Consider the following 25,393-nt stretch of genomic DNA (forward strand, 5'->3'; position numbering starts at 1 on the left):
CACACGTGTTCCAGATGTATTAGCTAATCATGAAACTGAGTTCATTCCCATACTGATTTTGTATCTTAATTACCTCCTAAATGCGCCTCCTTTGCGAAATCTGCCGCACTGGAAAGCGAAGCATCCATTCTGTGCAGCGCTGCCGGACCACTAGGGCCGACAGCAGTTTCCTCATGCTGCCTGTGGGATCTAGCCTGAGACGCGAGCACTAGTTCTTCTGTGTGCTATTTAGGTTAAAACTCCTTAATTTATGCGATAATTCCAGGTGTTGAACTCGGCGGTGGTGGGCGATTCAGCCGAGGCAAGGCGCACCCGCCGCCCGTCCCTCCCGCCAGCCCCTCAGGCCGCCCGGGTCCCGCCCGTCCCGCGCGGGGCCTTGTGGGGCCGGGTCCATCGCGCAGTGCACGCCGGGACGGCGGCGGGCGGCGCTCGGGCCCAGCGCGGGGCAGGAGCCTCTCGGTGCCTCGGGCGGCGGCTGCGGCCGGAGCGCTCGGGTGGCGGCGGCAGTTCTGCCCGGCGGGGATGGCGGACGCGGCGGCCTCTCCCGTGGGGAAGCGGCTTCTGCTGCTGCTGGCGGCGGGGCCGGGCGAGGGCGAGACGGCGGGGTCGGAGCCGGGGCCTGCGCTGCCTGCACGGGCCTGGCGGAGCGGCACCGTGAGGGCTATGAGCGGAGCGGTGCCTCAGGACCTGGCGGTGAGGCCCGGGGCGGGAGCGTTGCGCACGGCACCGTGGACGGGGCCGCGAGTCGAGGCTCCCGCGAGGGCCGCGGGCGGGCCGGGCTAGTCTGGGGGCGGGCGGGCTGCCGAGGTCGAACTGTGCCGGCCCTTCTGCTGCGCCGGGTCCGCCGGACGCGCTCCGGGGCTGCGAGCCACGGGCCCGGTCTGCGGCGAGCGCAGTGGCGGAGCGAACGGGCCGGTGGTATGTGAAGAGTCCGGCACCGCCGTTGCGGTGGTTGGAAGTAACATACGTGTTAAACAAACACGTCTGTGACATTTCTGGGGCCGATGTATCTGTATGCTGATGTATACGTATATAACCCCAAAGTGTCGTTTTGGGAGTTTTTGGGGGGGGGTTTGTTTTGTTTTGTTGTTCCTCCGGGAAGATGTTAAATATTCTCGATCAGCATAAATTATATATGAAAATATATACTGAAGGCTGAGTTTAGAGTGAGGTTCATTCCATTTGATTTTGTCTCAAATTTTGTTTTTAGTTCTAGGAATTTGGGTTTCATGTAATGTATTTAAGCATTCTTTAGCATTTGTCTGGTTTATTTCTAGTATAGCTCAGTGAAACGCTTGGCTGGACATCTTAAAAAGAGCTCTTGAAATGTATTGGTGGAGTTTCTCTTTGCATGTGGTCAGTTCTGCAGGTTGGCATGCTTTGGAGGGCTATGTCTGATTTAGTGATCCATGGTAGCAGAAATGAGGTTCTGTGTTTGTGAAGAATTTTAGTTCTTTTTATTGTTAGTTTTTAAAAAATTAGTAGTTAGCATAAGTTCTTTAGGCTTGTTTGCAGAGTTCCAACTTTGAGCAGTTTCCTTAACATTCGTCCTCTAGTATTACTGCTTTCTTTGGCCTGTTCTAGAGTTGTACCTACGGCTGTCAGCAGAAAGCAATGTGTTCGGTTTGGCTTTGCAAACCTGGGGGGGCCTGGCACCCTGTATCTGCAGTTCAGAGCTGTGGTTATGTACTCAAGCTGCTGCCTAACTTGTTCAAGGAGAAAGGAAGAACCCATGCAGAAAGGGTTTTTTCAAAAGGGAAATGTGTAAAGTGTTCAAGAGTATCTGAATTGTGACAGTGTGTCAGGGCTAGGATCCAGCTGAAGAGCCGCTCTTGTAGCAGGCACATTGGACATGTGTGTCATCAGTACTCTTGCATTTTCATTGGTGTATAACTCATTACCTTTATTCAGCAGTTCTCTCCCCAGTTTCTTTCATCAATAACCTTCCACTTAATACTATTTCAGGGGTGTAGCTGTCTCTAAACTGTTCTCAAAAATCTATGCAAGAACTGTAAAATGTGAACTGTGTAAAATAGTCGAGGCAGAATTTAGAGTAATGTGGGACATTCCGTGTTTTCATGGACTCTTCCATGCATAATGAATGCTGCTGTGACAATGGCAATGATACATTATCAGAAGAAAAGAGTTGTTTTTAAATTCATTCTGTCAGAAGAAGTGGTGAGTTGGCACCAAGCAGTCAACCACTGTTTAGGAAATAGTCTTCTAAGGTAATAATGTGGACTAGGTGTGATAAAGGCTAGGAAAAATTTATTTTCTGCTCTTTGGTCTACCTAAGTCTGCCTGTTCTCATAGTATCCTGTAAGGATGGTTGCAATTACTAGCCTGTAGTCCCATGTTTGGCTTATAGAAATACAGAAGTGCAATAGAATATTTGCACCTTTCAGAAATCTCGGGAGCAGACAAGAAGTATTAAATTTAAAAGCATGGGTGTTTTGGGTTTTTTGTTTTATTTTGTTTTTTTTTCTGGTAGAGTAAAGCTTGGGAATGATTTTTGGATTTTTTTCCCCTGTAAAATTTTGATTACAGAGAGTAACTCTTAGACATACTTACTTTGGTATATTGTGGAGTAATCTAGTTGTGGTTAGTCTACAAAAAGAATATATGTAAAGGTCAGTCCTAGTTGTTGTCCTATTTTCAGAGTATCTAGAAGAAGTCCTGAGGAAAAATTATGCTGCAATTAGAAAACAGCTTTGCCTCTTCCAAATGGAGACAGGTATTATCTCTTTCTCAAAATGTTTGCTAGAACAGGATCATTAAAAACCCGTTGAGCTTTATCTCAATCTCTTCCTAATATTGTAAAAGTACATACATGGTGCATGCTAATGCCAGAATAACTCAGTGTGTCACATGAAGGACCGTACTGCTTTTCTTATGTGGAACAGGAGTGTGAGTGATTGTTGTTTTCATGGATAGGCAAGCTCTACAATACCATGAAAGTAAGGAGACCCAGGACACAAAGTGTTTTGAGTAGGGACTACTAGCACAAATATAATATTAAGAAAACTATAGGCTCACTGATAATGGAAAGGTGTTTAGTCTAGTTTATATTGCTGAAAATTGTTGAGTTGGTGGAAGGATATCTTGAAAGGTCTGGTACTCTTTCTCAGCAGGGCAGCTTAAGTAGTGATGGAGTTCAAGAGTTCATCAAGAGAGTTACTTCATATTCTCTCCTTTTTGAGGTTTGAGTTTTTGAGTCTGGGGGTAGGAGTGGGGTAGAGGAGTAAGTGTTCTCTAATACATCTTTTGATAGGGTTTATTGATGAAGCAGAGAGCTGTGTGTCTCCAGTTAGTGCCTTATCACTTCCCAGTAATCTTGTAATGGTTACAAAAGCCTGTTTTGATATCCAGATTAAGGTATTCCTCAACCTATTAGTAATTTTTTGCTGCTCATCTGACATGTTTATATTTGGCAAGTGTGTAAGTTCTGTAGCTGAGAGATCGGAATGTGACTTTTTTAACACTTAATAGCTCCAGATGTTAGGATATGGAATTAGATTTTTAACCTTAGCATTCTTGCCATGTAATTTCAAATTACTTTAACAGTTGCTATTTATGATACGAAAAAAAGAGGATGATATCTCAGAGTAGTGATTTAGGTTTGCAGTGTGTGTAAAGTGGTTTATATTGTTACTCTTATAAATAAGGTTATTAAAAATCTAGCAAATATGTAATGCTGGGTAATCTCATGCTATCCAAAGTATTTCTATTTGTTCACGGAGTTTAATAATGTACAAGACAAGACAAAACTTCTGATTTAGAGTGTGTTTTGCAAACACAAACTTTGCAGGCTGAAGCGTTTAGTTCTGTAAATGTCAGTTAACCATATTGACAAAAGCTGTTTGTTCAAGTACCCAGTAAGAGTGTTGAAATTCTCTAAAAAATCCTACTGTGAAAGAAGTTTGCATTGGGTTATCATCTGTATTTTGGCATGAACAATTTTCATGTCTTTAATTTTGTATACTAAAGCACGACATTTGGAACCAGTGATGCATATTTGGGGATAAATAATTTTTCATAGGTTAGTAATTGTTAATTTGATTCCCTTAGCTGTGTAGATGTATTCTCATTAACATTGTATTAGCATTCCAATACTTATCCTGAGATCCTTTTTTAAGTTACTGTCTCATTTTCCATAAGGATTGTAGGAATATTATTTTCTATTAAGTGTCTGAAAAGAGGTGATTTATTTTTTTTTTTTTTTAATCAGATCTTTGTGGAATTTGATGGCTGTAACTGGAACCAGCATGCGTGGGTGAAAGTCCATGCTGAAGAAGTTATAGTATTGCTGCTGGAAGGATCATTGGTTTGGGCACCTCGAAATGATCCAATTATGCTTCAAGGGACTCGAATCTCGCAGGCACAGTGGCCTGCACTGGTGAGTATTTGACCAGAAGCCCTTAGATCCTCAGAGGTTTTTTCATCAGCTCCACTGTGAAGCTCAAGGCTTGGATATTGTACAGGGCACTATTTTGCAGGTTCAAAAATTGCTTGGGGATCGACTTTTACAAATAGAAGTTCCTTAACTGGCACTTAATAATGCCTTAGAGAAGGAATTGGAGAGGCAGTCTGCTTCCAGTTCCTGCCCCAGAAATTGCTATGACATTGTACAGAAAAGTGGTGTTTTCTTACGTGACTTGCAAGTTAATCTCTGAAGAAATGTGTTATATATGGGAAAGATTATTTTTTCCCTCTTTTAAAAATTTGTGTATGCTAGGCTTTTCTGAATTGTGCGAATAAGGCTTTTGGCCTTATGAAGGACTTGTCAGAGCTCTGTATGGTTTAGGCTGTTGCATCAATTAAATAGGTATACCAGAAAGCATTTTTGGGAAGAGAATAGACTGTGTGCTGTGCCTGACATAAACCATAAACTGACCACTCCTAATCTAAAGATTTTATTTCGGTTCTGTTGTCAGCATTAACTAATGTGACATGCAAAATTTACTCATGTTTCTTAATGTGATTAACCGTATTGCTATTGACATGGCAGTTATGTGTCATGACACTTGAAAACAAAGCCAGTATGTTTTAGCTGGCATATCTGAGTATACCCATTCTGCACACATTCTGATGAGTAGTATATAGTGAAGAGCATTCCTTATGTATTTCTTCTCTTAGTAGCTTCTGAAGAGGAAAGATCATTATATGTGAGAATCCTTCCCTCATTTTTATGCTGTTTAATTTTTACTATTTGCCCCTTATTTTGTTTCTTTTCTCCTACCAGAGTCCTTGGACTGTTTTTGGACTAGTAGTCTTTGTGCTACTCTCTGTTTCTTAATACACTTTCTGCATGGGTTCATTGAAATGTTTTTTCCTGTCAAGGATCGCCTTGGTAGAATTTGTGTTCAGTGTTTTAAATAGGCACTTGGGCTCAAAGCAGCAAGTCCATCACTGCATCTTTCTCTGACGATTTCTTTATTGCACTTGGCTTAAGGCAGAAGAAAACAAAGCCTTTACAGCAGAGACTCAGTCGAGAGTGTTTTTCCCCATAGGCGAAGTTTTCCTTTCAGTGTATTTCCGTCTTGTCTCCAAGAATGAACTCCAGTTAGTTTCATCCGGGGAAACTCTTTTTACAAGTGATCATCGCCTTTCAGTTGATTTCCAAATCGGTGAAAATCTGATTTGGGGGTGTAACCATAGTTTGCATGCTGTCTGTTTAATGATTCCAGACTATTTCCACTACAACTCAACGTTATCTGTAGGTTTGCTGAAAAAATGTTTTTATCCTCTATATTCTGGATAGCCACATGAGCATTGAAGTTTTCTCTAGGTACTACAGGCCTACTCAGATAACTGCATGGGAATGCAGATTGGAGTTAGTCAAAGCACCAGAGTACATATTTGCAATGGGAAACCAACTACTTAACGTTACAAAGGGGATGGTGTGGGGGATAGTGGGTTTTGTTGGAATTTTTTTGTTTGTTTGACATATATCACTTATGAATGTGTTTTCATTCCTGATTGTCTCTTTTTTTTGTACTCCTGTTTGCTTTCCAGGGATAGTTTTGCATAAACTGAGAAAATAGGTTTTTGTATTTATGCTGTTGTGTATGGGAGAATGAAGCGTAAATAAACTTGATGAGAGCTGTTAAGGGAAAAATATCATGAATATTTGCGTTAAAATTATGTAAGTGGAACATTTCAAGGACTCTGGTTAGCAACTTCCTCTTCCATCAGCAAGTTACATTATTAAGTTGTCTGATTCTACTGTTACAAGGTTTCTGAATTCACTGGGTACTTTTAGTGATTTGCTCTGCGACTTAAACATCAATTCTGTATTTGTTGTGAACTTTAGTTTTTCACAAAACACTGGTCAAAAATGCTCTCATTTAATAATAAGCGTATAAATTCCTTACAGCTAACTTCTGTAGAAGGATAAAACCACTCCATTCATGAGGCTAGATCTGAAAAAAATTATTAACCAAAGCTCTTTTTTTAACATTAACCAGAGCTTCTTTTTCTAACCTGAGCATCCGAAGATGCTTAGCTGTGATAAACCAAATACCACCCACAGGTATTTTCATCTCTGCTTTAAGATTTAATGAAAAAATGGATACAGTTGTCTGTAATTCCTGCTTGTAAATTATTTGCCTAGACATAATGACTAATACCTTACATTCAAACTCAAGCACTGGGTCTGTTGTTGGCCCGTATGTGTGCTCAGTCATTTTGGTAACTTATGTTTTTTTGTTCATCACAGACCTTTACACCTTTGGTAGATAAGCTGGGGTTAGGCTCTGTGGTCCCAGTGGAGTTTCTTCTGGACAGACATTTACGTTTCCTGTCTGATGCCAGTGGATTACGTTTATTTCAGGTATTTGAACTGTGTTCAGTTAAGATGTAAATTTAACCTTGTGCTGTTCTTATCAGATTCGTTTGGGGGTTTGTTTTTTTTTTTACTGTTCCATCAACATACCCTTCTTTCTCCTTTCACTGCCCTGTCACATAGTTGTGTTTGTTTCCCTGCATTTTCGGATCCTCACACATGCATTTGCATGTGAAAAGTACTGATACTGTCTGCATTGTTCAATTGGAGAGCTAGCTGTCATTGAGTAGCTGATAATTGCAGTGGAAGTTTTGCAACAGCTTTTGCATAGTTAATTCTTTTATTTCTCCTGGAATGTTCAGTAGTATTTTTCTTAATTTTACTTTTTTTTTCTTGTTCCTCAATCTCTGAATGCAGTCAAAGAAGAGCTGTCTTGTAAAAACTGATGTTTCTGTTACCCTAAAAGACTATATTTTGTTAAAACTGTTTGTTTTTGGCAGATGGGAACAGAGAGTCAAAATCAGATTCTGCAGGAACAGCCTTTACTGCGAGAATCTGTCAATGCACTGATCAGCGACCAGAAGCTTCAGGAGATATTTAGTAGAGGTGAGGTGTGTTTTCTTCCTAAGAGCTAATTTGTTGTGCAACAGCTGTAAGACTATGTTGGAATTTGTGGAGGAGGATTGTAGTAGTGTCTGTTACTGTTTCATTTGAAAGGTCAATTTTCTGTTACTGTTTCATTTGGAAGATAATTTTCTGTATTTTGTAAGCCCTTTACAAAGTAACTTTATTACAGATACAGCCTGAGATACAACCAGAAATACCTTCTGGGAATGGTTGTAGTCCATGTATTTACAACTTCTCCATTTTAAGTTTTAGTTTGGAATATTTTAAGTGCTGGTTCTTTTTTATGGTTCTGTTCTTTAACTGTGGAAAGGAAGTTTAGAAGTCAAGTTTCTGTGTAGTTGCTGATGCTCAGAAACTTTCCTTGTAATGGCAATTCAGATTTTGATGTTTGGATAATTAATACATCAGTTAAGTTGAATATATGTGTGGATGTGGCTGGTCAGCATAGAGTTAATATCTGTTGTCTGGATTGTGTTATTAGGGTTAAGCCTGATTGTGACTTTTGTTGTCAGATTTGGGTCATCTTGGTCAAGTGCTAAAATAATTTCTATCCAGAGTTCATGTGCCAGGGAGCCACCCTAGAGACAGACCACTGTCTTACATTTGAAGAACAATGTAATTCTTAATGGGAATTTGGTGCTTTATGGTCAGGTAAGATGTATGTTCATAGAAATTCTGGGGACAATACTTCTCACATGAGCAAGTAGCTTAAGAATTGTCCAGTTTGAAGCCTTCTTCTAAAGTGCTTAATTCTGGCTGTGTCACATACAAGTTGTTGAATCTTGTGGATTTTGATGATCCAAGATTAGAAGAGGTTTATTTTGTCTGGATTTAGGGTAGGAGGAAAGCCCAGATGCTGATCTGGAGAGCAAGGGCAGGGTGAGAGGAAACATTTCTGTAGATGAACTGTTATCTGTCTAGCTCTGAAAGAGCCAAGACTGGTTGGTTTAGAGATGTTGGATTGCAAAATAAGTGTTTCTTCTCTGAAACACATGGCTTTTCTTCTGGGACTTGACACATCTGCACAAGTCAGAATACTGGGACTGTTCACTGGATTGATGTTGCATGATTGCTAACCTGTAGGTTAGAAAGCAAAAGAATTTAGTTAGCAAGGAACCCCCATGTAGCTTGATTTGGTTGAAAGAGTTTGTTAATTTTGGTCTCTCATGTTTAGGTTTTTTATGTGTAAACTGTATTCATTTTTTTTCACAATAACTTTGAGTTACAGCAGTGAGGACCTATTGACTTTTTAGGATAAAACGCTTGGTTAGGATAAAATGCCTGCCACAGGATTTGCAGCAGAAGCCCTAGTGTTTTAATCTCTTTCCACCTGGAAGATGACACATCAAGCCCTAATTAGGTGCACAGAACCAGTAGGACACATAGCTTTTTTTTTGGAAAATGTACTCAAAGTCCTTATTTTCCAGGTCCTTACAGTGTCCAAGGCCAAAGAGTTAAAGTTTATCAACCAGAGGATGAAAATAGCTGGCTCTGTGGTGTTGTGAGCCATCAAGACCCAATAACTCGTCTTATGGAGGTGTCTGTGACTGAGGTAAAAATATGAAGTGCTGCTTCGGTATTCTTAAAATACCATTCCTCAATATTTATATGTACAGAATGACAGCTTTGCCAAAACTTGTTATTTTGGCTTGGTTTTTTTATTGAAAAGATGAGTAATTATTTGTGTTGCGATTTACAGTATTTTGTCCTGTTACAATGACAGAATAAATCATGTCGCACAGACCACTTCTATTTAAGAAAAAAAAATAAAAAAGGCTGTAAGGGTTTCATTGGAAATGAGTGCTGTAAGAAAAAATATTGGAAGTGACTCTACAGAATGGAAAGTGTGCTGATGCATAGAAAGTTGCCTTCTAGGTCTCTTTTATTGTGGTCTTCCTATGTCTTCTCTTGGTTTCCATCTGACAGACTGTATGAGTGGTTTGAAACAGTTGTAGCAAAGCAGATGAAGTCTTAGCATAAATAATTTGATTTATGTATTTTAGCTCAGACTATTTACTTTTGTCCTGCTCCTATCAGTAAACCTGTGTACAGCATAGAGAATCTGCACTGCTAGAGTTACTGGTTTTTATTGTGTGCTTCCATATGGTCTGACAGGTAGGTCAGTCTTGCCAGTAGCCTGCTCCTGATGGCTTCCTTTTTCAGGCACAGCTAGGAATGGGTCCATGGTTCTGTGTAGCAGCAGCACTCGTCTTGGTTTTCAGGTCCTGTCCTGTGTCTCATGCACACTACCCCTGTAGCTCCTTCCATGTGTAGATTGAATGATTGATTACTGAATGAGCAGTAATCCTGCACTCTGGCTACTGCTATTGCTGGCACACAGGGAAGAAGGGATACTATGTGTGGTAAATCGATATAGTACTTTGGAGGGGCATAGAAATTGTGGAGTTATGTGTATTCAGCAGATGCATGCTGGAAGCACAGAGCTTCCTGTGTACTTACTGTGAAATAAAAAGTAACCTCCAAGAGCAGTTACAGAGATTGGATATTCCTTGCTCCTTTTAAGGAGACACTTAGGCTGAACTGATGTGCTTCTTCCAGTAGTCCTTTCTACATCCGGCAGAGTGAACATGCATGTAACAATGCTAAATTGAATTCAAGGGCTGCGCTTAATGCAATAAATACCTTTAGATATGCTCAAATGAACGAATATACGAGGAGACAGGAATCAAATCTGAAAGCTTTTGCAATAGCAAAGGAGCAAAAAGATAGAAGGTGAACTAGAAGGCTGTAGTATTAGTAAGGAAGCAAGATAGTAGGGAAAGGTAAATGGGAGAGGACCTGCACAGTAACTGTGTGTTTAGGTCTCTTATGTTGATGTTATATACATTGAATTAAAAATTAACCTCTGCTTTTCTTTCTCCTACTTCCTCATTATCAATCTGTATAAAAATTAGAGTGGTGAGATAAAGTCGGTGGATCCTCGACTGATTCATGTGGTGATGGATAACACTTCTCCAAGTGAGGTAATACAGGAGTACATTCAGGTCTTGTATATACAGAGTGAAACTTCATGAAATTTTTGATGTGAAATAATTAAAATCTAGAAAGGACTAAAGAATGATGCAGTGTTGACTGTGGACTTTGGATAACTTGAGTAATTTTCCTCTTATTCTTGGAGAGGGAACATTTTGTTTACCATTTTGATAGTCATAGCTTTCTTTAAACAATCTTCTCTTTTTGTTCAGGCCTGTTTACTAAGTTTGGCATGGATCTTGGAGGGGGGATCAGTAGAGGTGTAACTATGGTGGTTGTACTCCATTTTAAGGTGTAGTGTTGCTGCCTTTTTCTAACAGGATCTCTCTGTGCTGCTTCACACACCTTTTAAGGCATTTCTGAAAATTGCCATCTGGCTGCTCTGCCATGTAAGCAGGCTTGTATGTTTGTGGCATTTCACTGCTTCAGTTGAGATGTTCCATGATAATATTTGAATCTGAATTTTTACCTTAGGCTAAAGGGCTAGCTATCTCCTGTAGTTAAATGTTGTAGGCTTTGTGTAGTGGACAGAAAGCGTGCCTTTAAAAATAATGATGGGGTTTATACTTGGGGCTAAAATTAGAGTGCAGATAGTATTCATACATTGTGAAGGGCTTTGTTGGAGTATTGTGTATTTCTCAAAATTTGCCAGAATGTGGTTCATGCTACAGCAAGGTAGCTCAGCTAAAAAATTTCTTGTGCAGATCTTGGTCTAGTCCAAGAGACAAAACTGTGCTTAGTGCTTGTGTTTTGTGTCTCAATTTGTGATAAAGTGTTCCTAGACTTCAGAGCAGTGTAATATATTCTGTTCCAACAGAAAAAAGGTCTTTGAATGGGTATCTGGATTATTCTGTTTAGTGATTACATGGCTTTGTCTGTTATAGGGAGGAGGCCTAAAAGCAGCTAAATCATCATCTAAAGGGAAAAAGAAGAAAGAAAGCCTGGAGGGAAAGGATGGAAGGAGAAGGAAAAATGTGTCAGATCCTGGTTGTGATCCTGCAACAAAGAAGCTAAAGGAGAAGGGTGAGGCAGATAGCAATGGTAGTGATGGAGGTGAGGCAAGCAGAGGTCCCTGGAAAGGAGTCTCCAGTAGTGAAACAGGACTGGATCCAAGGGCCAAGCAATTGCCTTCATTTACTCCTCAGATCAATCGCAATATTCGTTTTGCTACTTACACCAAAGAGAATGGCCGAACACTAGTAGTGCAAGACGAGCCAATTGTTGGTGACACACCATTGCCCTTCACTCCATTTTCTTCTGTGGCTGGACAACCATTACTTGTTGGATCTGGATGTAAAGAGGCAGGGAGATCACTGGAACAGGTTGGCCAAGGCACGGTGACTTCTGCAACTGCAGTTACTACAACTCCTTTGACACCAACAACTGTGAGAATCTCTGATACCAGTTTGCCAGCTGTTACTGGACAGGAGAAACCAAAAACAGTCCGATCGCAAGCCCAGGGAGAGGTGAGTAGCTCAATCATGTTGATTCAACATGTTCCAGAAAGATTTACACATTTGCAACGGATGTTCTGCACCATATTCCTGTTAAAATGTGTGTCTATGGAATTGAAAAAACTCCTTTTCCTCTTAATGAGTCTGTCTCCTCTCAAGGAAAATCACAGTATATAATTAGTTGCAGTAGTACTGTCAGAATTGGAAAATCTGAGCAAGTACCAGTTGAGAAGAGAGCAAGGGAATATTCCATATCACAGTTATGGTTCTAGCAGAAATCTGCCATTCACAAAACTTTCCTGTATTCAATCGTCATAAAAATTAAGCCTTTTGTGCTTAATCTCTACTGAGTTATTCCCTGGGAGGCACCACATCCTAGGCATCTGTCTACCTGTCAGCAGACATGAGTTATGGGGACCAGGAATAGTTTGTCTGCTAACTGGTAGGGAGCTTGCTTAGTTTAATTAACTTGCAAACTAAGTTACTTATTTCAGGGGTGCTACTTAAATACGTAAACCTTTTCAGAATGCTCTTGGGGAAGGGTGGAAGACTGGAGGGTATTCAAAAGCAGTTTCAATTAAGGTTCCCTTTTTGTTGATTTGAATTCAAATGATCAGCAGTTTTATTAACTAGCTTTTCTATTAATTAGTGTACATGTCTGGTGTCTCACCTTTGTTCTAAGGCATGGTAAGACATTAAGTATTCGTTTTTTCTGTGTCTTCAATTTCAATAACTTGTGGATAGGAATCTTTACAGAAGTTTCTTCATAGTAAGTCAGTCTGCTGGAAATTTCTATTCCTGATGAATAAGGAGAATGCTAATGGTACAATGAGGTGAACTAAAGTATTCTTGAATCAAGTAACAATCTTATAATAGACTAATGCTTATTAATTTTGTTTCAGAATTCTCGAAATTCACTTTTGTCTTCTGGATTTGGAGTCTCTGTCCCAGGTGCTTCCCAGTCCTTGGTATTTGGGGCTGGAAGGAGCCAATCAAATGGAGTGATGGCTCCAGAAAGCAAACCTTCTGGATTTCCTTTTGGCTGTGGTACTGGACAGGACGCTCAGAAAGATTCTGATTCATCCAAGAACTTGTTTTTTCAGTGCATGTCGCAGAATCTTCCTTCCAGTAGCTATTTCACAGTCATTTCAGAGAGCTTGACTGAAAATGTCTCTAGTCGGGACTCGTTCAAGCAGTGTCCAGAGAGTGTGGGTGCTGGGACTTGTAAAGGTAAAATTCTTTCAGTGGACAGTAAGCCAGGAGCCCAGTCTGGTAGCTCTGTAGAGCGGAAGTTGCCTGTGGAATCTATGCCTACCCTTACTCCAGCCTTTTCACGAAGTCTGTTAAATACTCGTCCCCCTGATAGTCATGAAAACCTATTTTTACAGCCCCCAAAGCTATCACGAGAAGAACCCTCAAACCCTTTCCTGGCATTTGCTGAGAAAGCAGAACTTAGTCCTTTCAGTGGCTTTGCATCTTCATCTCAGACAGGGGTTTGTGCTCCCTCTACACCTGCGGGTCATAAGGCCACTTCTGCCTGGCCGGAATCACTCATCTCTACAGACACCTTAGCTAAGAAGAAAAACTTTTTTATAACAACTGACTCCTCAAAGATGATCTCCAGTGCTTCTGGTTCAACAGCTGCTGCTGGTGTTCAAAGCCCTTCCACTGTAGGGAATGGCCGTTCCAGCTCACCAAGCAGCAGCCTGACACAGCCTATCGAGATGCCCACGCTCTCCTCCAGCCCAACAGAAGAAAAACCAGCTATCGGGCCTGGGCAGCAGGACAATCCTCTTCTGAAAACTTTTTCCAATGTGTTTGGCAGACATCCACCTACCCTTTTCTCTTCACAGGCAGAGTTTCCACAGGAGAAGAAAGCCCCTTTTGAAGCTGTGAAAAGGTTCTCGCTGGATGAGCGGAGCTTAACATCCAAACAGGACTCTGATTCCAGTACAAATAGTGATCTGTCAGATTTGAGTGACTCAGAAGACCAGTTGCAGGTTAAGGCTTGTATGAAGGGTATACCAGACCACTTGATGGCGAAGCTAGGCCCCGGTGCAGAGCGCAATGCAGAATTACTGTTGGGTAAAGGAAAGGGGAAGCAAGCCCCCAAGGGTCGGCCCCGCACAGCTCCTCTAAAAGGTGATGACTTGAATGCAGATGATGTTTGGGAAGCACAAGGAGGTGGGATACTGGGTTATCTCTTGTGTAATGAACTGCACAAACTAACCACAGTTGTAAACCTCATTCATGCTCAGTAGGCATCACACAGGATGCTTACAAGGTTGAAGCTTAATGCTTCTTGTATGTGAGTTTGGTGTTCACTTTGCTAAATCCTTAAGCATGTGTGTCAGGACAGAAATGTGGTATGCTGTAGGCTTGAACATACTTTTTTTTTTACATGTATGAACATACAGATCTCTGAAAAGATTATTGAAGCTAGTATCCTTTTGCTGCTGAAGTTAACTAATAGATTTTTACTTCTACTTTGCCTCACTCAGTTGGCCAGTCTGTGCTGAAAGATATGAGTAAGGTGAGGAAGCTGAAGCAGTCAGGTGAGCCTTTTCTCCAGGATGGCTCTTGCATCAATGTAGCTCCACATCTGCACAAGTGTCGGGAGTGCCGTCTGGAGCGGTACCGCAAATTTAAGGAGCAAGAGCAGGATGACTCAACTGTGGCATGTCGCTTCTTCCATTTCCGGAGGTGCTCAAATTCTTCTTTTCTTCGTGTGTAGTCTATGTGGAAAGCTTGGGCCATGTCCAAGCACGAAGTAATTGTTTTACTTATTAAATATGCTTGGGTACAACAGCGAAGGTTTTTGAGTGTCTTGCGTTTCCCTGCATCACCTGATGGGAATTCCCTCATTGGCCACAAAGAGCTGTTTTTCAAAGATAAAGCTGTAGGATACTAAGTGGGCCTTCAGGTACAGCCTCAGGAAACTGAATTTGCTTTATTGGGTAGAATTTTACTTCTGGGTAGCAAATTGTATGCAGTAACTTTCCCTCCTTTATAAGGCATTCAGAACAAAGGTAAAATTTAAATCCACTCAACAAATAACTAAACATTGCCAGCATGAGGTTAATGTTTGACCTTATTCTGTTGAATACAGGACTAATTTTTATGAGTAGAACACTATGTCTGTGTTCCCTCTGTGTGGCGTTGGTGTCTTACACTTCCTTGACCTGTTGTGTTTCTCTTTGTCTTCTTTAACTGCTATTCTAGCAAGTGCTATGCATCTTTTTCCAAAAGTAGTTAGCTGACTTTCTGGCATGTAATGGATGAAGTGAGTTCCAAGTATGTGTCACCCATCCAGTAAGCATGCTGCTTCTTTTCCTAAACTTGTTAAAAATTCATCTAGTTTGAGGTTAAAGATAAGATGGTTTCTGCTTAAAAATGAAATTATCTTTGATATTGATAGGAGATGTTTAGGATTCTCTCATACATTTTTATACTTTTACCACACAAGGTTTAGGAGGGTGAAGAGGTACTGGTAAAACAGTAGTGATTAATCTATATGGAGACCAGTGCAACAAGGATTTTTGCATATATTGTGATGTGAGCTGTTAGAAGAGTTGCCAAGTGCTGGTAGCTCTAGCCAGAACTGAAACACTGTTCTGATAGAGATGTCATTATAAGTTAATTAAAGGTGGTTGAGCAGTTTCTCAATTACTCCATCCTATTTCCTGCAGGCTGGTATTTACCCGAAAAGGTATACTACGAGTAGAAGGTTTCTTGAATCCACAACAAAGTGACCCTGATGCCATGAGCCTATGGATTCCTTCTTCTTCCCCTGCAGAGGGGATTGATCTGGAAACTTCCAAATATATCCTGGCCAATGTTGGGGACCAGTTCTGCCAGCTTGTTATGTCAGAGAAGGAGGCAATGATGATGGTGGAGCCACATCGTAAGTTGGGCTTTTGTTATGGTTTTTTTTCCACGCTTTCTGTATAATGGATGTACAATATAGTGGAATAGAATTGAAAATGTCATATAATTTCTTGTTGAAATGCTTCTCCTGCTCTTCCAAAGAGAGATTATATTCACCTCTTGGGGGTGTAGCTGAGGGACCAGCATTTGAGACTTTCTTTTGGATTGGTGCAACATTGCCACCAAGAAAGCTAATGGTAACTTTCCCAGACATGGAATAATTTTTTCAATAACTGAATACAGAAATTAGTTAGCTCATGCTCCTAAGAAAATAGTAATAAGCCAGAGCACCTACCACACTGAACAGCTATGCTTTAATGAACAGATTTTCTGATATATTCATATCCTTTTATGCTCCAAGGACGTCATGTAAAAGCTCAGAGTTTTCTAGGGTGGGAGCAGTACCTTAATTCGGCCCACAAGGACTTAGCTGAGCAACTAAGTTGCCAGCTTTTCACTTCAGGGGTAAAGGGTTTAGGGGTAAAAAACAAAAATGGTAGCCAGTTTAGCTTAACACATGGATAACTGACTATCTGATTTTTTCCCCCTTAGTTTCTGCAACGGACAAGGGCAGCCATTTGGAGATCCCCTTCCTTGGCAAATATGTTGGTTTAGAATCTGAATAGTTGACAGAGATCTGATTAGTAAAACAAAATACACATTTTTTAATAGTTTTATATATTGTCATATTACAGAACACTCTAAGGTGCTGCATTTCCTTGTAATGTGCATTTTGATACGTGACCTTACCTGTTCTTAGAAATGAGAATTTTAATAATGTCACTGGACTAGCAACTCAAAGACTGGGGCTATGAATATAAAAAGTACGTGCTTCTCTACTCTGCCTTCAGGTCATGTTGCTGTGAATTTATCAATGTTGTTGTGATATTCTCAAATTAGGTGGGAGAATGCAAAATGCCAAAGCAATAATTTGTAGTGTGCCTTCTCTCTATAGAGAAGGTGGCATGGAAGCGAGCAGTCCGTGGTGTGAGGGAGATGTGTGATGTATGTGAGACGACGCTCTTCAATATTCATTGGGTTTGCCGCAAGTGTGGCTTTGGGGTGTGTCTGGACTGTTACCGGCTAAGGAAGAACCGGCCACGTAGTGGTGAGTACTGGGCAATTTTTCCTCCACTGTAATCTTTGAACTGAACTGACTGTAGTCAGGAAATAGTTGCAGGGGGTTTTGTTGGGAGAGTTACTGAGTATAAGCTTGGAATGCTGCATGTTTGGAGCTTGTCTGCTGTAATATTCTTCCATTTCCCAGCTTTCCACTTCAGGGGAAAAGGGTTTACGGGAAAAAAAAAATCCAGGGAAAATGACTGTGGTAGCTGTATGATCTGAAGAGGCAGAAGTTGCTATATGTACAGTCCTAATGGTCTGTATTTATAGTTTATTTCTGAGATCACCAGGATAGTTTCCTGCACTGTAAAGAATCTAAACAAACAATGCACAAATATTCTGTATTGTAAAGTCGTAGTATAAAATCTATTTTTTTTTCTTTATTCCAGAGACAGAGGAGATTGGTGATGAAGAAGTTTTCTCATGGCTGAAGTGTGCAAAGGGTCAGTCTCATGAACCAGAGAATCTCATGCCAACACAGATCATCCCTGGTACAGGTAATGCTTGAAACATGAAAGGAAACATAGCAAGTTTTATATTAATTCTGAGCAAGCAACTGGAAAAAAGATAAGGATGGTGATGCTGCAGCTGTTACCTCTTCTGACATGGATTTAGAGGACATTTTCACTTCTGACATGGAATTAGAGGACATTTCCACTTGCTACAGCAGAGGCGTTGAAGGGAAGGTAACCCAAGGAAGATCAAGCTGTGGATTTAAAGTGCGCATCCTTCTAGTATTAGCTGTGACTTGTTGTGCTTAGCTGTTTTTAAGTTGCATTTTAAGCAAATTTGTTGAGCTAGCAAGAAAGGTTTCTTTCAGAACTTGTGCAGGGTTTGGTTTCTGACTGTAGGGGTGACCTGACATTGTCTCTAAACCACCCCAGCATCTGGAGCTCCTCCTCAGGCATACAATCAATGAATGGTTAGGGGTTGAAGGGACCTTACAAAATCATTTAGCTCCAGCCCCATGCTATGGGCAGGGACCACATTCCACTAGACCAGGCTGCTGCAGCTTCTCTGGGCAATCTATGCCGGTGCCTCACCACCCTCACAGGGAATATTTTTTTCCTAATATTCAATCTAAACATACCCTCTTTCAGTTGAAAATCGTTGTTCTGTATCCTGTCCCTAGAGGCCCTGGTCAAAAATGTCTCTCTGCGCTTATCCCTCCGATGTGTTGAAAAGCCACAACAAGGTCTTCACAGAGCCTTCTCTTCTCCAGGCCAATCCACATCAACTGTCTCAGCCTTTCTTCATAGGAGAGGAGTTCTAGCCCTCTCATAATTTTCATGGCCTTGTGTGAACCTGCTTGAGCAGGTCCATGTCAGTCGTGTACTGGGCACGCCAGAGTTGAAGACTGAACTCCAGGTGCAGAGGTGGGGTGGGGCAGAGGGGAAGAATCGTCTCTCAGCCTGCTGGCCATGCTTCTTTTTATGTAGCCCAGGCTGCAGGATGGCTTTCTGGGCTGCAAGTGCATTTTACTGACTCATGTCTAGTTTTCCATCTAGCCATGTCTCCAAGTCCTTTCCTGCAGGGCTGCTCTCAATCCATTCACTCCCCCACTCTGTGCTGATATTGGGGGTTGTCGCAAACCAGGTGCGGGACTTTGCACTTGGATTTGTTCCACTTAATGAGACTTGGGTGGGCCCATTCCTTAGGCTTGTCAAGATCATGCTGGCTGTCAGTCCCTTCCCTCTAGAATCAGCTGCACAGCTCAGCTTGGTGTCATCCACAAGTCTTTTGAGGGCATGCTCAATCCCACAGTCAGTGTCATTGAAGACACAAAATAGTATTGGTCCTAGTAAGGACCTTTGAGGGACACCTCATGTTACTGTTCTCCATTTGGGCAAAGAGACATTGACTATAACTCTTCTAGATGTGATCATCCAGCCACTTCCTTACCCACTGAAAGTCTGTACATTAAACTATATCTCTCCAATTTAGTGACAAGACCCTTGTGGTGTACTATACTGAAGGCCTTAAAGATGTATAGGTAGATTACAGCTGTTCGTCTTCCATTTTTAATGATGCAGTTACTCCCCTGAAGAAAGCCACTAGATTGGTCAAGTGTGATTTGCCTTCAGTGAAGCTGTGCTGGCTGTCTCTAATTTCCTCTGACTTCTATATGTTTTGACATGTCTTCCAGGATTATCTGCTATGTGATCTTATATGGTGGGTACTGTCTTGAGGCTGATGTAATGTCAGTAATGCTCAGGGTCCTTGTTTTGAGCCATTCTAAAAATGGGCATGATGTTTCCCTGTTCCCAGTCCCTGGGGACTTCATTGGGCTGCCAGGACTTTCTAAATATGATGGAGAGTGATGTGGTGACTAAACCAGCCCAATCCAATCCCTCAGGACCCTGGGATGCATTTTACCAGGTTTCACAGACTTATATGTTCTGGTTCCTCAGGTGCAGCCCCACCTCAAACACTGTGTGCAGTTTTGGTCACCTCAGTACAAGAAGAATGTCAAATTGTAAGAGTGTGTCCAGAACAGGGTGACCAAGATGGGGAAGAGTGTCAAGAACAAGGTTTAGGAGGAGCAGCTGAGAGCACTTTGTTTAGTTTGGAGAAGGCTGAGGGGTGACTCCTTGACAGTCTACAGCTTCCTCAAGGGGGTCAGCAGAGGGAGAGGTGTTGATCTCTCTCTGGTGACCAGCAGTAGGACACAAGGAAGTGGAATAAAGCTGCATCAGGGGAGGCTCAGGTTCTGCTTCACTGAGGGGATGGTTGGACACTGGAACAGACTTTCCAAGGAAGTGGTCAGGGCACCAAGCCCGTCAAGTTCAAGGAGTGTCTGGATAATGCTATTAGTCATGTGGTTTAGATGGTCCTATGAGGAGCAGGGAGTTGCTCCCAGTGATCCTCATGGTCCTCTTCCTGCCTGAGGTTCTCTATGGTTCTCCAAGAAGAGAAATTTATTCTCCTGGTTTCTGCTTTGAGGCTCAGGGATTTAAGAGAGGTGGGAAGAGGTAAGAAAACTGAAAACTGATGGGGGAAAAAAGCAACATTGAGTATGTCAGCTTTCTCCATGTCAGCTGTCACTTGCTCAGAGGTCTTGCTTAGTGTGGATGGTGTGTGCTGTATACATTTTCTTAAATCTTTTTCTGGCCAGGATCACTGTTGAAATGCTTATTCCCTGCATCCCTTGTCAAATCTATTTTCATCTGTGCCCTGGGTTTCCTGATCTTAGGTTTCTTCATTTCTGCACATACAGGCAGCATCCCGGATTATGTGGCCCTGGTTGTACTACCTCTGCATTTCATTCTTAGATTTTAGCTTGATCAGGAGGTCCTTCTTTACCCATATTCTTCCCCCGCTTCCTTATTTGAGTTTTTATGTGGGGTCATTGACAGCACTCACACTCCAAGAAAAACGTCCTTAAATGTGAGCTCTGTTCTGTTTCTTTGTCTCTGAGGGCAGTTTCTCAGAGCATCCCATACGCTAATTCCTTAAGCAAGTGAAAGTCTGCTCTCCTAAAATTCAGTGTCCTGGCTCTACTCTTTATCTGGCCTGCATCCTTCAAGGTTGTGAATTCCACCAGGGCCTGGTCACTGCAGCCCAGGGTAGCACCAGTCTTGACATATCGGATTAATTCTTTCATGTTCGTGGTATATGACAGGTCCAGTAATGCTTCTCTTGTGGTCAGTCTCTCTATGTCATGGATTAAATTATTCTCAAAGCACTCCAGAATTGTCCTTGATTTCTTGCAGCTGGCTGTGTTGCTTTTCCAGCAGATGTCAAGATGATTGTATTTCCCTAATCATCATGTGAGCATGATGCTTCCTCTAGTTGAAGTAAGAACACTTTGTCAGCAGGCTCCCTTTGGCTGAGGGGGAGACTGGAGTAAGCCCTAGCAGTGAGGTTTTCTTTGTTGGCTTGGTCCCTCATTTTTACCCATAAATTCTCGACCTGTTCATCACTGTTTTTCAAAAACAGCTCTGTGTGGTCAGTATGTCATTCTCTGTGGAGAGCATCTCCCCGCACAGTGCAACAGTTCTACAATTCATTCTGTCATGTTTCAGCAATAAAGATTAGATTGTTGCCTTCTAGTTGCACGATGACTTCTGGCTCTCCCTGCTCATCACCCAAGCTGCATGCATTAGTATGAAGAGGCCCTCCAGCTGGGCTATCAATCTTACCCCTCTTGACAGGAACATGCCCAGATTCCTTTGAGTTATTTCACAGGTGTTTCCCTGTTGCTTCCTAGAATTTCGGTAGCCCCTGGCTCTTGTCTGCTGTTTAAATCTGCATCTCCTTTCCCTCTTAAATCTAGTTTTAAAGTTCTTCATATAAATCTGGTCAAGTTATAGGCAGAGGCTCAGCTTGGGCAGGTAAATCCCATTGGTTCTCAAGAGACCTTACTTCTCAGAAATAAATTTGTGGTCATAGAAGGCAAAACTGTTGAGTATGGCACCAGCCACGCAGCCAGGTATTTACCTGGTCAATTCATTACATCTGTCTGTGTACCAGGAGGATAGAGGTGAATGCCTGTGCTTTAGATCCTTTCAGAATTGCTTCAAGGGTTATATAGCTCCTTGTGGTGGTTCAAAGTCATCTCACTGCTGTGTTGCTGGACCCTACATGGACTAGAGAAGCAGATTATAATCTGTAGGATTTTCCAGGTTTGGCAGCCTCTCAGTAACATCATGAAGGTAGTCAGCAGTGTTCACCGCTCTGTACTGTTCAGGGACAATGTCTTGTTATGTAGCATGAGACCTTAAACATACTTTGCAGTAGTACTAAAAAAACCTCACCTATCTGAAGATGTAGTTTAGGCCTTTTTTTTTTTTTTTATTTCTTTGCATGTGGTATTAAAGACCTAACTTTATTTACAGCGCTTTACAATATTGGAGACATGGTTCATGCAGCACGAGGCAAATGGGGTATTAAAGCCAATTGTCCATGTATTAACAGACAGAACAAATCGGTGTTGAGACCAGCTGTCACTAATGGAATATCACAGGTATGTAATTTGCAACTGACATTACCTTATTTGATATTTACATTCTTAAGATCTATTAAGATGTTAGATTAAGGTGTTATATCCTTTAGGCTAATCTGTTGTGAGACAGGAATTTTACTTTTTCCATATGCTCTGAGTGTTTTAGTTTAGCAAAAGTCTTCTGGGTCGTTTTTTAGGGACATGAACTGCATGTTATCTACCAAGTGCTTATTTTGGCTAATACTCTTACGTAGGAAGAAGTAAGAAGCCATTCATATTGATGCTGTATTTTAAAACAAGCCACTGTGAGTAGCTTGCAACATCTGCATTTATTTTGTTGTAGCTCCTGAAGCAATCTAGAGCAGTTCTCTAAGTATTGACACCAAAAATTCTCTGTAATAAAAAAAACAAAAAACAAACAGTAAGAAAAGGAAAGAAATGAGAAAGATTTGGCTTATGTTAAAGGTTAAAAGATGACATAGTAAGAATTCACACTGCAGTGCAAAGGTGAATGCACACAGATAAGCTCCTGTATTCTGCTGCTGCCTAAGCATAAATGAATTTTACTGTCTGCTTATAGCAAATGGAAAAAGAAAAATAACAGACAAAACCAAACGCATTGGATGTTGAAAATGTCTTCCAAGTTGAATTCTTCCCTTTATTCAACATTTAGCAGTTGTTTTTTTTTTTTTGTTTGTTTGTTTTGTTTTAGCTTCCAACTCTAAATCCTAGTGTATCAGTCTCTGGAAATGAGAACTCTTTTTCCACTGGAGCAGGGACAGCAGCAGTGGGGCAAGGAGAAGTGGACTCTGCACCAAAATCTGAAGCAACTGATAGTAGGGTAGAAGAATCTGCAAAAACAGAGATATTACGAACCAGTAACACTGGGGAAGTGAAGACTAACAAACCACTTTGTCCAGAAACAGCTCCATCATCAGCTTTACACTGGCTTGCAGATTTAGCTACTCAAAAAGCAAAAGAGGAAACAAAAGGTGAGCAGAAGAATTGCCCTCTGGGATTAGAATTAGAAGATAAATTATAACATACTGTTTGATTGCTATACTTTGTGGCAGAGTGTCTAGTCCTAAACAGAAGAGTTTCCCTTTGCCTCTTAAAACCAGTTTGTTTTACAGGCTTAGAAAAATGCGAAGCTGGAAAAATGATTTGCTGCAGAATACTGTCTTGTCACTCGCACATTATTTCTGTGCCAGTTTGTGTATTTATTTTCTCAGAAGCTGATAGCCTGATCTAAAATTTTAGTCATTCGTTTCAGATGCAGCTTTGTCACTTTATAACTGCTGAAGTAAATACAGCTCCTTTGTGTGCTATATGAGGAGTGCATTTCCAAGGAACTGAGACTATAGCCCAATTGGAGAGTTAGATGAAAGCTTACAGCATCTTTAATATTAAGTAGTTGGAGTGAATACACTTCCTAGATGTCAGAGTTAGCATGACTAACAGGATTTGTTCCTGTCCTTATGCCTAGAAGGGGCTGCTTTATATGTTGATGTTAAATGTTGGTGAATCATTTGTAAGTTTTGCAGGTCTTAGTCACTGTAATATTTTGACTACTATTGAAATTTGAAATACTTGATATCAAAACATTAATTGAGAAAGTCAGATAAATGTTTTTTAATTGAAGCTATTAACAAATTGTGTGTTTGCATGTGTCAGGTCTTTTTGAATCAGATTTATTGTGCTATTCAAAACTGTAGCAGCATATAGAGGGCAAAATCTATGTGGAGTATCTGATGTCTGATTCTCACTGAGGTGCCTCCTTCACTGTTACAGTTTATTAGTTTACAGTTTTGTTACAATTTGTTACAGTTTACTGTTACAATTTATCATTATTACAAGATTCTGTTAATATCCTTTTAAATGCAAGAGTAAATAATTTCAGAGAACTTCATGACTGTTTTAACTTTGCCTCTTGGGGGTTTTCTTCTCTCCCCTCCCTGTGATGTTTATATTTGTCTTGCAGAATCAGGATCACTGAGATCAGTGCTTAATAAAGAATCCCATTCACCCTTTGGATTAGATTCATTCAACTCCAGTACAAAGGTTTCCCCGCTGACCCCAAAGCTGTTTAATAGCCTCTTGTTGGGCCCAGTGACATCTAGCAACAAAGCCGAAGGCTCCAGCCTCAGAGATCTGCTACACTCAGGGCCAGGAAAGCTTCCTCAGGTCCCTTCAGACACAGGAATCCCCTTTCCTCCAGTCTTTTCTGCAGCTTCTACGGTAAATAATTTTGTATTCCTTCAGTGATACCTGTTCTAGGGAAGAATTTTCATCTAAATGTTTTTATAATATTCTACTTTTGAATATTGAAACAAATGTAAAACTTCACCAAAACTCACCACCCCACAAATTTGAAGAGAATTTTTAATCTCGTTTTCAGTTTAAGTTTACTACTGAGGAGGAGAAACTATTCTTTTCAAGAGACCAATAAAATTGGTTAAATACAGCCTATAAATTGTTCGGTTAATAATCAGCAAAACCTCACCTTAAAATTCACATCTTTAAAAATATTGTAAGAACGTACCACAGAAAAACCACAAAAACTTAAGAGTAAATGAGTTCCTTAAACTTAGGTGTACTTGAAAGGCATTTGAGCTAGAATTACTTGGAGGCAGGATCTTCTCCAGCTGGATCGCTACAAATCTATGGTGCCTGGTGGGATTCATTGGAACAGAGGTGAACCTTCAGAGAGCTGCTGATGGCATTGCAGAGCCTCTCTCAAAGAGTTCCATGCGGTCTTGGGAATCCAGAGAGGTCCCAGCTGACTGGAGGCTGGCAAACATGATTTTCTGAAAGAGCAGTACCCTGGAAACCACAGGTGTGTCGGTCTCACTTAAGTGTCCAGTAAAATCATGGGAAAAATTATTTTGGGATGTATTGGAAAACATCTGGAGTACAATGCAGTCATCAGTCACTGCCAGTGTGGCTTAATGTGGATGAAAGTCCTGTTGTTGAACATTATTTCCTTCTATGACAGGGCCACCTCATTAATCAAAGCCAGTAGATGTAACCTTTCTGGAAGTAAATTTTTGATGATGTCTCTCTCATAATCCTTCTGGGCAAAATGTCCAGCAGACAGCTGAATTGCCACATTTGGGCCATGTGCTCAGGCAGAGGGTGGGATTCTTGGTGTGTCCTATGCAGGGCCAGGAGCTGGACTCCATGATCCTGATGGGTTGCTTCCAACTCATCATGTTCTATGGTTCTGTGATTCTGTGCACTTAAAGTGTGGTTGCTATTTCTGGATGCCTTTTCAGGAATAAGGATACTTTAATCCATTTTGGAAGAAATAATTTTGGAAAAAATTTGAACAAATCAATGCTGTTTGAAGTGGTTAGAAGCATTTAGTTTAAGGAGAAAGATAGATTCATGGAATTTTATCAATGCTTAGTTCTTTTTAGTGAATGTTTTCTCCAAAAGCTTAGGCAGACTAAGGAGGAAGATGAAATGGCTTGTCTCAGTGGATTTTTTTGTAACTCTCTGCCAGGCCGTCTGACTGGCTGGAGCCTTGATAATAGTTCA

At 41.1% G+C, this 25,393-nt stretch overlaps 1 protein-coding gene across 2 annotated transcripts in view; it reads left to right on the forward strand.

Annotated features, from left to right (window-relative positions):
• Positions 1-263: 263 nt before the first annotated feature.
• KDM3B (lysine demethylase 3B) overlaps positions 264-25,393 on the forward strand; it is a 44,968-nt gene continuing 19,838 nt past the window's right edge. Inside the window, exons 1-15 of one of the 2 annotated variants that reach the window (XM_079319736.1) lie at positions 264-693; positions 4,229-4,396; positions 6,719-6,832; positions 7,285-7,390; positions 8,839-8,963; positions 10,327-10,395; positions 11,290-11,871; positions 12,762-14,001; positions 14,361-14,562; positions 15,549-15,763; positions 16,742-16,894; positions 17,298-17,405; positions 21,747-21,874; positions 22,566-22,845; positions 23,835-24,091. In XM_079319736.1, the coding sequence (XP_079175862.1) occupies positions 523-693; positions 4,229-4,396; positions 6,719-6,832; positions 7,285-7,390; positions 8,839-8,963; positions 10,327-10,395; positions 11,290-11,871; positions 12,762-14,001; positions 14,361-14,562; positions 15,549-15,763; positions 16,742-16,894; positions 17,298-17,405; positions 21,747-21,874; positions 22,566-22,845; positions 23,835-24,091 (3,918 nt within the window). In that variant the 5' untranslated portion in view covers positions 264-522. The remainder of the gene's footprint in view (positions 694-4,228; positions 4,397-6,718; positions 6,833-7,284; positions 7,391-8,838; positions 8,964-10,326; positions 10,396-11,289; positions 11,872-12,761; positions 14,002-14,360; positions 14,563-15,548; positions 15,764-16,741; positions 16,895-17,297; positions 17,406-21,746; positions 21,875-22,565; positions 22,846-23,834; positions 24,092-25,393) is intronic. The other variant, XR_013776098.1, reaches the window with a different exon arrangement.

This window comes from Erithacus rubecula, assembly GCF_903797595.1.
Source record: "Erithacus rubecula genome assembly, chromosome: 16".
Lineage (NCBI taxonomy): Eukaryota > Metazoa > Chordata > Aves > Passeriformes > Muscicapidae > Erithacus > Erithacus rubecula.